This window comes from Anastrepha ludens, chromosome 4 (assembly GCF_028408465.1).
Source record: "Anastrepha ludens isolate Willacy chromosome 4, idAnaLude1.1, whole genome shotgun sequence".
Classification (NCBI taxonomy): Eukaryota; Metazoa; Arthropoda; class Insecta; order Diptera; family Tephritidae; genus Anastrepha; species Anastrepha ludens.
The window spans coordinates 34,817,836-34,832,312 of record NC_071500.1 but is presented as its reverse complement, the minus strand read 5'-3'; the positions used below and the strand labels follow the sequence as shown (position 1 = coordinate 34,832,312).

General features: G+C 32.9%; 1 protein-coding gene across 5 annotated transcripts in view; it reads right to left on the bottom strand.

Annotated features, from left to right (window-relative positions):
- LOC128861607 (ribosomal protein S6 kinase beta-2) overlaps nt 1-14,477 on the bottom strand; it is a 49,516-nt gene that overhangs the window by 29,667 nt on the left and 5,372 nt on the right. For 2 of the 5 annotated variants that reach the window (XM_054099855.1, XM_054099858.1), the window contains exons 2-9: nt 11,469-11,649; nt 8,558-8,601; nt 5,383-5,509; nt 5,184-5,315; nt 3,360-3,493; nt 3,111-3,302; nt 2,944-3,034; nt 2,620-2,868 (exon numbers count right to left, since the gene is read on the bottom strand). In XM_054099855.1, the coding sequence (XP_053955830.1) occupies nt 2,620-2,868; nt 2,944-3,034; nt 3,111-3,302; nt 3,360-3,493; nt 5,184-5,315; nt 5,383-5,509; nt 8,558-8,601; nt 11,469-11,567 (1,068 nt within the window). In that variant the 5' untranslated portion in view covers nt 11,568-11,649. Of the gene's footprint in view, nt 1-2,619; nt 2,869-2,943; nt 3,035-3,110; nt 3,303-3,359; nt 3,494-5,183; nt 5,316-5,382; nt 5,510-8,557; nt 8,602-11,468; nt 11,650-11,719; nt 12,557-12,607; nt 12,921-12,942; nt 13,397-14,477 lie in introns of those variants that run through there. The other 3 variants (XM_054099856.1, XM_054099857.1, XM_054099854.1) reach the window with 3 other exon arrangements.

Genomic DNA, 14,477 nt, shown 5'->3' with positions numbered 1-14,477 from the left:
TATGTGGATATTTTGAAATTATTTTGATAATGCACTTAATATCAATACAATTAAGCTAATTAGATACTTAAAATTTCACATTCATGCATGCATATACTTAGAATTAATTTATTCATCTCACAAGAAATAAGCCATTTGCGCATGCAAAATGCCTACGGAAAATAAGCATGAAAAAGAAATGTATTTGCATACATACATACATACATATGTATATTAGAAATATGTTTGCATACGTTTGTCTATTTGCTTTGAATTCTTTATATGTAGATCTGTATGAGAGGTGTATGAGCTGGGTTTTGAGGCAAGTCATGTTTTTTTCTGCCCACATGAATATGGATGGTAGATGTTATATTAATTCAACACTTTGCTGAATAATGAACCTTGATGTAAATGAATGGTTTACAAAGTTATTTTTTGTGTTATGATATTTGAATAATTTTGATAATAGACCTAAATTCAATACAATTTAGTCAATTAGATACCTAAAATTTCATATTCATGCATGCATATATTTACTTAGAATTACTATTATTATTATTTATTAGAGAAATATGAAATATAACACTAATTGATAGAGCACACTAGCTACTTAGGCCTACGGTGCTATTGCGTTACTTAGAATTAATTTATTCATCTCACAAGAAATAATCTATTTGCGCATGCGAAATGCCGACGGCAAATAAGCATGAAAGAAAAATGTACAAGTCTGCTGTTATTTTCTTTTCCCTAACATCAAATCATGGCATTGTACATTTCAATGCAAACGTTATATTTATTTCTGTTGACTACGCTCCGCTATGTTAACTCTCTTCTGTTAACTTCCTACCCTCGTTTTGATGTGTTTTGACATTTAACCTGTCCATTCGTTCCTGCGCCTTCTCTATGAATTTACGTTCTCTGCTAATACCTCAAACTCACTAAATACATATAGATACATATGTGATCATAAGCCTAATCAAATTTCTGCCATCACACTACTTACAATCAGAATGGAACGTTTCTTTTGTTACTGGCTATCTGATAAAGACATGACATGACAGTACAAAAACAAGACAGACAGACCATCACTTAATAATAATCAATATACAATATTAGTTTGGGTATAAAGATACCCATTATTTTCTCGGTACATGGCTATAGTGATAATGTCTCGTAAAGTATAGATCAGACAATTTAAAGTTTATGCTCGTTGACAAGGTAACATTTCAAACTAAAAAAATTTGTTGACTGTTTTTTTTTTTCTTATTCATTCAGTTGTGAATTACAGGGTGTTAACAATGTAAGCCAGCAAAGAGAAAAAAATGCAAAAACAGTGGATTTCTTTTTCCCTCAAACTAATATATAACTTAGCGGACACTGCAATCTGGACAAGGTCAAGGTACTATTTCAAACTAGAAAAATTCGTTTTTGTTTTTTTTTCATTCAGTTTTGAGCTACAGGGTATTAACAAGTTAAGGCAACAAAGAGAAAAAAATGGAAAAACAATAGATTTCTTTTTCCCCCAAACTAATGTAACACTTAGCGGACACTGAAATCCGGGCAATCGAAACTCCATACAATTTTTATTAATTTTTGCGCACCTGATCCTCAAGTGCTGGCCAAATCAGATGCAATTTGTATATATTGCATTTTTTAAAACTCCATTTTTCATTCCTTTTTGAAAATCAGGCTTGATTTTTTCCGAAGCCCTATTTTAAACTTGTCTCTTGCCATTATAAATTTAATAAACTGAGTTGCTAAGATTAAATAAAAACCACAAAAACTTTTGTACAATTACAAATTATTTCCGCGTGACAAATTATTTTCTCAGTGGCAATACATCTAAAAGTGACAGTAAAACATCGATATAAAACTGAGTCTGGAATCTATTATCGAGAGGTGGAATTTTTTGAGCTCGTATTTTTTGAGTTGTTATAAATTATATTTTGATTTGTTAGAAAACGTACAAACTAAAATACTTTTACTTTCAATCAACATTCTACAAAATTTAACTATAAAAATTCTCTAATATGACATATGATTTGACCACCTCTGTAAAATTATTTTTAAGAATAGATAATACATATATACATACAATATGTTTCAGCTATTTTTTATAAAATTCCAAAAAAAATCAAGTTTTTGGTGAAAATTATATTTTATTTATGAAACGAACTTTTAAGGCTTTCAATAACCTTCAATTAAAGTATTTTTAAGTAATATTTGTGCTGTCAGGAAGTTCAAATTGATTTGCGGAGAAATTATAACCTTACTAAATCTAACTTGAGCACTAATTTTTTGTAGTTTTCGCAACGTAAAGTTAAGATTTTAGTTTTATGAACTTTTCCACAACTTACCAACCGCACATTCAAATAACGACAAAAAAAGTTGTGTGATGTAAGTGGTGCAAAAAAACTCAAGCCTACAAGAGCCGTTAAAGTTGGACTGTTATTGATCGATACACAAGTGTCCGAATTTCAGTGTGAGCTACTTTATATACTTATGTTCAATCTTTGAGCTACTTTATATACTTATGTTCATCTTCCAGTTTGTGGTATGCGTCTTGCCACAAATGGAGGAACCTACAGCTTTAAGGCGCCTCGCCGTTTTAAACGCTTAGAAACAAAAATTTATATTTACCAAAATAGGTTTGATTGGTGGCTCCAGACGTCGCGCCAATACGTCGTCCCAATTCACATGTTTAAAGAATGGATGCGACTGTACGGCGGCTGCATCTTCAGGGCCGCTTCCTAGTCTTTGTGGCACTTGACGTTTCATTAGACGACGCACTAAATCTCTTGCTTCAGGTGTGAGGTAGGCAGGTAGTACTAGTTTAGCTTTTAAGATCGTCTCGATTGTTTTCTTGCGATTCTCGGCAGTGAATGGTGGCTACAAGTGTATAAAAAAAATTGTCAAACCTATATTCTTCACTTCTGTTTCTTAGATAATAGAACAATAGCTCACCATGCCTGTTAACATGTCAAACATAAGAGCACCCAATGACCACCAATCAACTGCTTTGCCATGTCCGTTCCGAGTTAGAATTTCAGGTGCCCTATTTTCAAATAATACCATGTATTCATAGTTTGATTAAGACAAAATAATAAATCTCAAGTAGTGGTTTTACTCACATGTATTCAATTGTGCCGCAAAACGTGTGCGTGACAATGCCTTCTTGGATGTGCTCTTTGCACAAACCGAAATCAGTTAGTTTTACATGTCCTTGTGCGTCTAATAGGATATTTTCTGGTTTTAGATCACGATAAATGATGCCAACTTTATGTAAATGGCCTAATGCCAAAATGATTTCGCTCAAATAGAAACTAAAAAAGTAAATTAATAATATATGTACTTCCTGTTATATGTTTGAATAAATGTACCATGTGGTATCCTCCAAAAATATGCCTTCACGTTCCAAATGCATAAACAGTTCGCCACCACTTAAATACTCCAAAATTAAATATAATTTTCCATCGGTTTGAAAAGCGTATACAAGTTCAACTATAAATGGGTGCTGAAATAGAACATTTCATTCAGTTAGCAAAAATGCTTTACATTACTTTGCATACAATAACCCAAGCGCTTAATCGTGCATACTCGGTGTTCAACTTTAAAACAGATCTTCGAAACGATAAACTAATTTTATTTGGAAAAAATGATGTTTTTCATTTATTTACAGTGTACACAGTTTAAGCACATATAAAAAATATATTCACATTCAACATTTTTATACTGCGAAATAAAAATAGATAATTGTGGAGAATTCATGTCAAAACAAATAATTATACGAAAATAGGATGCGACAGGATCCCATTATATTTCCTGCGCGCGGTCAATATGCGAATTGAAATTTCATAGAAAGCGCTACAGTTTTTAGTTTGCTACAAATTTTGAAGTTCTAAAGATAGTTCTTGCACAATGTCACCCTCAGGAAAACAAAAGGGGAACATCGCTGATTGTTAAATTGCAGGAAGAGGGGAAAACTTTTAGAGAAATTGGCAATTGAATGGACAGGGTGCATTCTACAGTGCAATGAATAGTTAGAGGATACAGAAACGAAAATTCGATGGCAAATAAAAGCCGCTTGGGGAAGGGGAAACAAATTAATGATCGCAAGAAACGAAGTTAAAAAAATCCCTTTGTATCAGCCGTAGAACTTAGTAAAATGTTTAGTGAAAATACCAATGAAGAGGTTTGTAATGAACCAATTCGAAAGTTGTTGAAAAAACATAACTGTCATGGGCGAATAGCGCGACTGAAAAAAAGACCGGCCGCATGTAATGTGTCACTGTATATATAACTAAGGATATATGTACTTCTGGAGAACGATAAATTATAACTAAATCACTACTTTGTGTGCTTATCCTTCTTTTTATAGTTTTATACACTGATGAGCAAATATATTTTAAATAGGCAGGAAAGAAAGTGTTAAGTCTGGAGAAAGCCAAATGCCGAAATTGAGTCGAAGAATACAAAGATTACTGTGAAGCATGAAGGAGGTTATGAATAAATCTCAATATTTGTTCGGAGCATAAGCAAATTGAAGGAAGCTCAGAAAACCAAATGATTCAATATTTCACAGGACATATCGCACCCTAAATACAAAAGGGGCACAACTCAAAATTTTCCACACTCGAGCTTGACTTGTTTACAGTAGCACAGAAAACAAACTATGTGATATATCACGCTGAAATTTGCCATGTAAGCTTATAACAGTCCTACCAAAAAACAAAAAATTTATTTTTGCCATATGTCATCCGCGGACCGTTTTATTGATAACGTCTCGTTCATATTTGAGCAGAAGTACATTTTGAGTTGTGACCCTTTTGTATTTAGGGTGCGATATGTATGTAAAAGTTGGTAGAAGCTATACCAAGACCTTTAAATGCAGTAATAAAAGCCTGAGAATTAGCCACTAAGTACTGATCAGGGAGTTTTGTACATTTCAAAGGCGTACAATTTTGTACGATTATTCGTATGTGCATGGATTCTATGTTTTTGTTTATTTTTATGCCCCAGTATAAAAATGTTGAATATAAATCGAGTCTACTCTAAGCAACGAACAAATATGATTTATGGAAAATTTTTAATCTACAGTTCTGAAATTCTGTTTTAGAGTTGAACAGTCAGTATAAGCGTTTGAACTACTGTATGTAGGTTTTAAATATTGTTAGCTTTTGATTCCGAGAACCCTTAATTCTTACCTTTACTGCCTCCAATATATTTCGTTCGGCTCTTGTATGCGCTGTATCTTTTTGGTTTGTGACTATAGAGGCTTTCTTGAGAACTTTCATGGCAAAGTATTTATTTGCATCGCGGCCAGCAGTTTTCCGTACCTAAAATGTAAATGTGAAAATGTACATAAGGAAGTGGGTGCAAAACATTATTTTAAACTGAACTTACCTGGAACACTTTACCGTAACCACCCTTTCCCAGTACCTTTTTCAACTCGAAATCTTTAGGTCCCAATTTTATTTTCCCAGGATTTACAGTTTCTTCCGACAACTGTATCGTTTCCTGGCCTTCCACCCTGCAAACAATAAAGCTTTTTAGTATTTTTTATTATACTAGATAAAAATATATGTATGTATATAGTAAATATAAATTGAAACTAAACTAAAGGAATCAGCTTCTGTGATATATAGCATCTTCATACATGTTGAATAGAGTGAATAGCAGGGCAAAGTATTAATGCTTTTTTTGTGTGACATCAAACACTTGTGCACCTGTTGTTTAACTATGGAAGTGTTTATCATTATTTTGTTGATAATATGATAAGACGGATAAGTGGTGTATTAACAATATTATTAAGAATATTTATGTTATCAGAAATGCCTAAACAACAATGTACTGGTATGCACTTGAGTATTTGTTTTCGTACTAAAATGTATCATAAGCATAAATAAATAAATAAATATAAAATATTCATGATATCAGACATACAAAAACCAAAGGCAAATCATACTGCACAAACTGTTTACATTCGCACGGAGATTTTTACGTGCACATAAAGTGTGCATCCAACCGAGTAGAACAAACTTTATGTGATGCGCTGTCAAACTTTATTTAATTATGAATAAATTAATATCTGTATCGTATTGTTAGTATTGTATTTGTGATTTGACTTGCGGAAATCTTAATTTATCAGCTTTATAGATATAAAAACTTAGATGTACTCCATATATCATTTTCAAGGATTTTTTTTAAATCATACTACATATTTGTAGCAGTTTCATAAATAAAAAAATGTATGTACTATGTTATTAAAAGAAAAAAAATTTGTTACTTGAATTCAATGTTGCATATGACTTGATAGCACTGGATTTAGTTTTGTTTTGAAAAAAATTTGAAGCATACGAGACAAAACACTAAAAAAAAAATGCTGTTCACTAGACAGGGCTAGTTTACCGGGGCGGCAGTCCTTGGTTGGGAAAAACCCGAGGCATTCCGGTAACGTAGAACCGGCTGCCATGGGAATGAACACTGGCACAATTACGTTCTGGATATTGTATCAGGTTAAACTCCTACTTATCCAGAATCGACCCCGACATACCAAACATATGACCGGCATGTGAAGGCACCGCGCACGACACGACACATGCCCACTAAAACCGACTCATCTAACACCCCTCTCCCTCTGGACCCAACCCGTCGAAACAGCATGTTTCCTGGGCCTACCTTTAGATGACCGGTGATATGCCCTACACTCTTTCCACTCATCCTTTTTTATTTAAAACCGAAACAATTAATTGAGGTTGGGACGATATGTCACGGCAATATCCAAAATCGAACATGGACATAGGTTTTCTGAGGATGGAGAAAATATCTTCTTTTTTTTGGGAAACTTAGTTTTTAGGTTATAGGTTGTCAAAGCTTTTGTGAAACGTACCGAAAGTTAAAAAAAATTGTTAAAATTCAAGAAAATATTAAGTTAAATTGTGTTCTATTTTCGTATGGTTTTAGTTATCCCAAATGTCAAGCTGCAAAGCTCAAACAAACCACGAGCTTTTGGATTTAGAATATTCTTTCCTAAAAATTGAAAAAATCAGCGAATTTGGGAAAGAACTTGAAGAACATATACTGTGTAAATGCTATACAATATACTTAGTCCTGCCATAAGTTCTGTTACAAGTTATGGCCGTTAGAGATATGAAATTATAATATTTTTTTTTATTGAATTTCGTTTTGTTTTTAATTATGTAAATATTAAAGCATTTTTTTTTAATTTCTATTCGAATTGGTCACCATTTGCTTTTACACAAGCCTTCAAACGATTAGGCCATTCAGCTATTGCAGTACGCAAGGTTTCCATGGATATTGAAGTCGCTGCTCGATCCAAAGATTGTTTGAGACTCGCCAAATTTCTGTTGTCCAATAGATTCAGGTCTGGACTTTTAGATGGCCAATCTTTCTGCGGCTATGAACCCAAGAATATTGTTTTTAAACCACTGCTAGGTGGTTTTTGGCTTATAGCCTGGACCGGAGTCTTGCTGGAAGATACAACACTCTCCATTGAAAAGAGTACTACTTAACTGCTTCATTTCGCCTTTTAAGACATCCTCTTGTTACACTTTTGCCCAAGTCTTAACTCCTTTTTCGCAGAAATGAAGTGATGCAACGCCTTTACAAGGCAGTTCCCAACAAACCATTTTTTGCGCCTTTAGATTTTGTTGTTTTGCTTATTAAGAACTTATTCAACGGTGAAAGTTTTTTCTTCTGTGAAAAGAATATTTTCATTGCCGTTGACCGCGTGCCACCGAAGAAGCTGCTTGCATCTGTCGGGTCTAATTTTCTTCAAGCGCGTTGTCAAAATATCACCAGTTGAGCTTCGGAAGGCTTTCATGTGGAGATCATATCTAATTAATCTAGACATGGATCTGGTGCATACATTCATTTCCCAGGACATGATTTTCTGCATTGTAAGGGGATTTCTACGAATTCTTTCTCGAACGGCTTTTAAGGCTGCACGCGAGGACGACCACTTCTCTTTTTGTCTGCCACTTCAGACGTTTGGAAAAACGATTGATCGTACGGTAAACAAACATTCTCGAAATATTAAATTTGTTTAGCAATTCGTAAACAAAATAAAAATAACGGAATTTTTTTCTGCGAATTTTTGTCGCTGTAGCTACAATTGATCATAGAATTTATGGCAAGACTAAGTATACATAATATATGTGACAAATTCAGGGGACTGGTTAAGTTAAGAAAATAACACGTAATTATTCTAAGGTTTTTAAATTTTTTACTACCTTTTCAGAAAGGAAATAAACTTTTGTCTCTTTCCCTTACTTCCAAATTGTATAATTGTAAGTAGCATCCGAAATTAGTTGTCAAACTTTACACAACCTTTTATTATTGATTCATGTCCAAAATTTTTTAAGTAAATAATTTGCCTCGATGAGATAGAAATAATAGATAAATGTGAACATGAAATACTGGTATGCTACCACCGAAAGGTATAAATATCCATACATACATATGTATATAAGAATAAATATTTACTTTCCTGAAAAACATTTCGTATACTAAATGCTCATAACAATGGTTATCCGAATGTTAAATTTTTAATACTCACTCTTCTTGAATGTGGTTTATACTTAATTCCGGCTCCAAATCGACCTGTGAATTCAACAAACATCATTAAATCCGATTGAAAGAATAAATAAAACTAGAGTAATCTTAATTGATAATATTAGAATCTCTTATAACCACAATAAAAAAATTATAATCTTATTTCTTTAATATCGTGCCGTAATTTGTCGCTTTAAACCTAAGGATTTCTACATTTTTGAAGGAATGCGGTATTCCAAAAAATATCGAGACAAACAAAATATCGATTTCATTAAATTTCTATCTATAATTAGAATTAAGAAAATAACACGTGTTTTTATTCAATATAAAATATTCAAATATTTAGAATATGATTTTACTATTATTTACTGCTGATTTATCGCGCTGATAAGCGTACGGGATAAATAATCACATTTGATTTTGGAAGCATTTATAATATTTTGGTTGTTGTAACAGCATAAACATTCCCTATACATTTTGGGATATCTGTTGGAGTGATACAAAAAAATCCATCGAAACTCTTTGTATGAAACTCATACTTAAGAATATGATAACTCATTTATTTTATTTATTGCAAAATATAGTATCTATGTTAAGAAATAAGAATAAACCTTATATCGTCAAAAATTATATATGTAAATGGGCACAAAAATAGTTGTGTGCTGTATGAAACAGGAAAATTCTACTAGAGAACTACTAAATTGATATACCATGAAGACTTACAATTGACTATTCTTGTTTACGAAAGAGCATAAGTCGCTGTTTGAATAATAAAATTTTTTAAAAATAAAATACGAGATTTTTAATCCTATAACGTAACTAGGCCTTAGGGGTTCGTTCATTACAAATCATATCATTGTTGCTTCAACAGGCAAACATTTTTGGACAATGACCTTTATAAAATAGACCTTAACTGGGTATAAACCCAGGTTGTTCCGGGTACAAGAGAGCATAGTAAATCAACAAGAAACTAAGTTATGATAAAACTACGGAACAGTCTAAGAAGCATTAAGAAAAAACGTAGGATAATTTTATTTCTAAATAGTAGTTTTAAAATTATCTAAATAGCATACCACCCTTCTTGCATACATACAGTATGTCAATTAATTGTTTGCAACATGATAAAAGCTTCTTAAATATATTTTAATAACTTTATTTTACCAACTTAAATAACATTTTCGAAATTTTAAATACACATTATTTTTGTCCCCTTTAGTTTTAACATATTTATGGCAGAAAAACTCAAAACTTCAGAACAATAAGTAAAAAAAAACATAAAAATCTGTAAAAAAGTAAATTCTGTGCTGTCAATTAATTGTTTACATTTTCAAATATTATGTGACTTTTGTAAGGAAAATAAAGGTGTGTGATTTTAATATTTAGTGTGACGGCCTTTAGCTTCCATTACAGAATGCAGACGACGGGGCATGGAATGTATAAGGTTCTTCAGGTCGTAAGTCTCTGGTATTTTCTGCCATTCAACCTGAATTGCGTTGATGAGAGCGGTTTTATTAGATGGACCGTGTTTGCTCACTTTCTTCTTTAAGTACGCCCACAAATTCTCTATAGGGTTCAAGTCGGGACTCTGGGCTACAGTATCAATGACTTTACTGCAATTATAAAGTAGCCAGGTCCTGCAAAGCAACGACTTGTGTTTAGGGTCGTTATCCTGGTATAACTTGTATTTTAGTTTATTAGGGTTTTCTGGGTCAACGAATCCAAACTTCACCCCGCTTCTTGTCAACTCATTTTTGAGAATGTCAAGGTAATACTCCTTTGTCATTATATCATTAAAAATTCGCAGCTCACCCACACCATTCGACGAGATGCAACCCCATACCATCACTGAAAGTTTGCCAAATTTTACTGTGGGTATTATATTTTTTTGTTGCAGAGCTGTGCTTGGCTTTCTCCAAACTTTACTGGGTCCATCATGACTATACAGCATAATTTTTGTCTCGTCACAAAAAATTACGTCATCCCAATATTCCAATGGCTTGTCTATATGGGCAACAGAAAAACTAAGCCGCTTTTCTATATTAACTGCGGACAGTAATGGTTTTTTTCTGGCTATTTGCGAAGAATATTTGTGTAGTCTTAAAACTTTCCGGACAGTCTCATGACTTACAGTTTTTCCAGTCATTTTTTATATCAGATGCCAACTGCCTCAGACTCGTTTGAAGGGGTTCGCTGATCTTTTTTAAAATTTTTGAGTGATCTCGTCTAGAAAGCTTTGGTGGTCTGCCTCCTGAGTGCTTTAATTCAAGCCTGTTTTCTTTTTCTGCGCGTTTAATAATATTATAAATAGTTCTGAGCTTAATTGAAAACATTTCCGCCAACTCTTTAGCCGACTTCCCCTTATAATAGTTAAAATAAACTAACTGAATAACATTTTCATTAATTCGTTTGCCCGGCATTGCTTAACTGATTAAAATGTTCACTTTTTAAAAGCATAAGTCATACTAAATGCGTGCTAACAATGAACGACTACGACACGCGTTTATTTGCGTTCAAAATAAAAGTACCGTTAGCTAGCTTCGGTTTAATTTCAAGTTGTGTTTGCATTTTGCAAAGAATTAATTGACAACGCAATATTTGCCGAATTGTAATGCTGCTTGTTTATTTTACTGTTATATTTTGGTTTTTGTATATGTTGTACGTAAAACGAGTAACGAATATTGCCTTTATTAATATTGTAAAAAAATTGTCTAAGAAAAAACATTTTAGATGAAAAGGCGTAAGCCTAAATATGAGCTTATAGAATTTTTTTCATTTTGCAAACAATTAATTGACATACTGTATGTTGGAACATAATATTTTATGGTTTACAAATAAAGTTTTTAACAAAGTTTAAATTGTTAATGATGTATTATAAGCTACCCAAAAAAGGCTATAGAATGTAAATATATACTTACATCGTCCAACTCGATCCTGTCGTCATCTGAATCGCGTGGATTTTCCTCCTCATGTAGTTCTAAATCGAAAACATCACTAGCGTCATTTACGTCGGCCATGGTGGATAATCTTGGACAATTTTAACTGTACCAATTGTAATGGTGCTTCAATATGTATTTAAGTTCGATTTCTTCCAAAGCGCTAGTAAAAATGAGAAATCCAGTTGATATCAAGGAAATTAATAAATCACTTCGTGTCGCAAAATTCGTACCAAAGTAATACCGCTTTGACAAATAACCAAGACTGTATGCAAATCGCTATTGCACAATACCGATATAAAACCTGCTCAATATTTTTAAAGATCAGGTGTAACAATTTTGTACGACCGAATTAGTTTTTATGCTCCTTGATGATAGTCGATAAATTTTTGTTTTTCACTTTGTTTGCGTGAGTCTCCAATATCAAAATATTTTAGTATAACGCATTGAACACAATTTGGCCGATTTCGAAAATATCTTTTTAGATCTTTTAATTTCAATCCACTTTAATGAACCATTTTCTGTAATTTGTTTTCAATTGTAATTCTTTTGTGATATAAAACATCAAAATTGATACTCCGATGACGAACACGAGGCGTTCAAATCGAGCTACTAATGAAAAGCAAGGTTGCATTTGTTATACATTTATTGCAAACTCGAGCATTAAACAAATGTAAACCAGTAGGTCTAATTCAACGTATATATGAATTTACGTATTCATATTAACTAACTAAAGTTAACAATTTATACATAAGCAAAAAATTATTTTATTCATTATGGCCCGCTTTATACAAATATTAGTCGTTTTCCACATGCCCTGTACTTCCTTTCCTTCTTTTCTATCTGAAGCAACTCTGACATACCTACACTCACCACGATATAAAAAGGCATTGAACACAATATTACCTGATATCGAGGTAAGTTTGCGTTGTCGCAAAAGGTAAAATATTGAACTGAAATTTTGTACACACAAAACAAAGTTCCTACACATATGCATATACATATATTTTAGGACGTAACTACATTTGGTTGAACTCTGATACCTGGCTATTTGATGCACACGGAAATATCTAAAATGCTTAGGTAACATTAAACATTAGACAAACACATTACATGCATACCCTTGTATATATACAGAAACATGTAAAGATTTTATGATTTTGTTCTTTGCTTATGACTTAAACGGGATTTTTTTTCATTTTATTTTCTTCTTTAATTCCATGCATTTTAGTATGGTCGCCCTTTTTCCCCATGGCTTTTAAACGATCGGAAATGCATTTTTGTGACACATTTAGTTGTTCTGCGAGTTTGCCTTGTGTTTGGCCATCATTCTCATTCAGTAATGCTTGTAATTTGAAGTCTTGAAATTTTTTGCGTGGTCTTCCACGTTCTTCGTTTTTCTCATCAAAATCTCCACATTTAAATTTATTGAACCACTCATAACATTGGGATTTACCAAGAGAATGTTCCTTGTAAGCTTTTACAAGCATTCGATGTGATTCTGCAGCAGATTTCTTCAGATGGAAACAAAAAACTAACGCTATCCGCACATCGTAGTTTGAAGGTACAAAACTAGACATAATTAACAGAATACATTATCAACCAGACTTTAATAACACCGAAGTTATTTCTATGTCCTCTTGGTGATATTTTGGTTGGTAGAATTTAGTCTTTCTCTGTGTGAACTTGTTTTCAATATCCAAATGTTCATTTACGAATGCTCTTGGCTTTATATTTATCATTCTTTTAGGTAAAATTCATTTTATTCATATTGTGCATCATTACACTATGACTTTCTGTATCTTGTTTGGAATTGTGATTCTTCTTGAGATATAAAAAACTAAAATTAATGCACCGGAGATCTTTAAAAACGTAAATATATTAAACGTTCTCTGTTCCGCTTTAAAATTAAACCAAGGATGATAGATTATCTTTCCACCATGAAATTGAGCTGCTAATGAAAAGCAAGGTTGCATTTGGGGAATAATTGGTGGATATTCGGGCACAGAGGTACAAAAGTACTTTATTCACATCGTGCCAACAAGTTCACTAAAAATTACTAATAAAAAGCTAAATAAAAAATTATTTAATTTACAAAAGTCCAGATTATTACAAATATTAATGATTTTCGGGATGCCCTTCACTTTATATAGTTCCACGTTATTTTTCAGTAAAAATTCCAGAGAATTTGCTATCAAAGATAAAAAAGTTCAAAAATGTCTTAAAATACAAGTATTTTAAGTTCCATGGCGCGCAAGTAAGAAAATTTTACATTACACATCATACCCTGCGATAAGTATAGTTGCACACTTTTTTATTATGTCAACTAGTTTTTGTTTAAGTTTTATCACTACAGAATTTTGAAAATCTAGCCTTTTATTTAGTTAATTTGTGTTCCTATGCTTATAAACAACTGTGAACTTCTTCAACTCTGTTTGCATACGCCGAATTTAGTCGATTATTGAAGCCTGCCGCAAACATGCGAAAATCAGCTGTTGCTATGATGCTATACTTACATATGTGTACACTAACTAGGTAACTCAGTACTAAATTTGTGATTGCTTTCAATAGTAAATTTCAATGAAAGAGCCAATTTACACGAGGACTTTTCGAGGAGCTGTTTTGACATTTCGCTTTCATGGTATTCACATTTTCGTATTTTTATTCAAGTGATGGCATCCGCATGTAAGTTAAAACATGTATTTTGTTTTTGGTCTTTGAATTCCAACCTGTCAAAATCTGCATATTCTCCACCACACTTGCCGTTACGATTCCCCACCAGGAACGCCAAACGGTTGTTGTAGCAGTATCTTTGCCCTGTCAGTGTATCGTAATCACCGGTCGTCTTCGTCTAGTTTAGTGATGGGCAAACTAAGCACATTTGCACTGTGCAGCAGCGTGTGCTTCTGCGTGCTTAAAAGTGCTAGGTGAAGGGGGATAACAAAGCACAGGGAAGAAACGGAAAAATTGAGCGAGTTGTGTCTGTGTTTG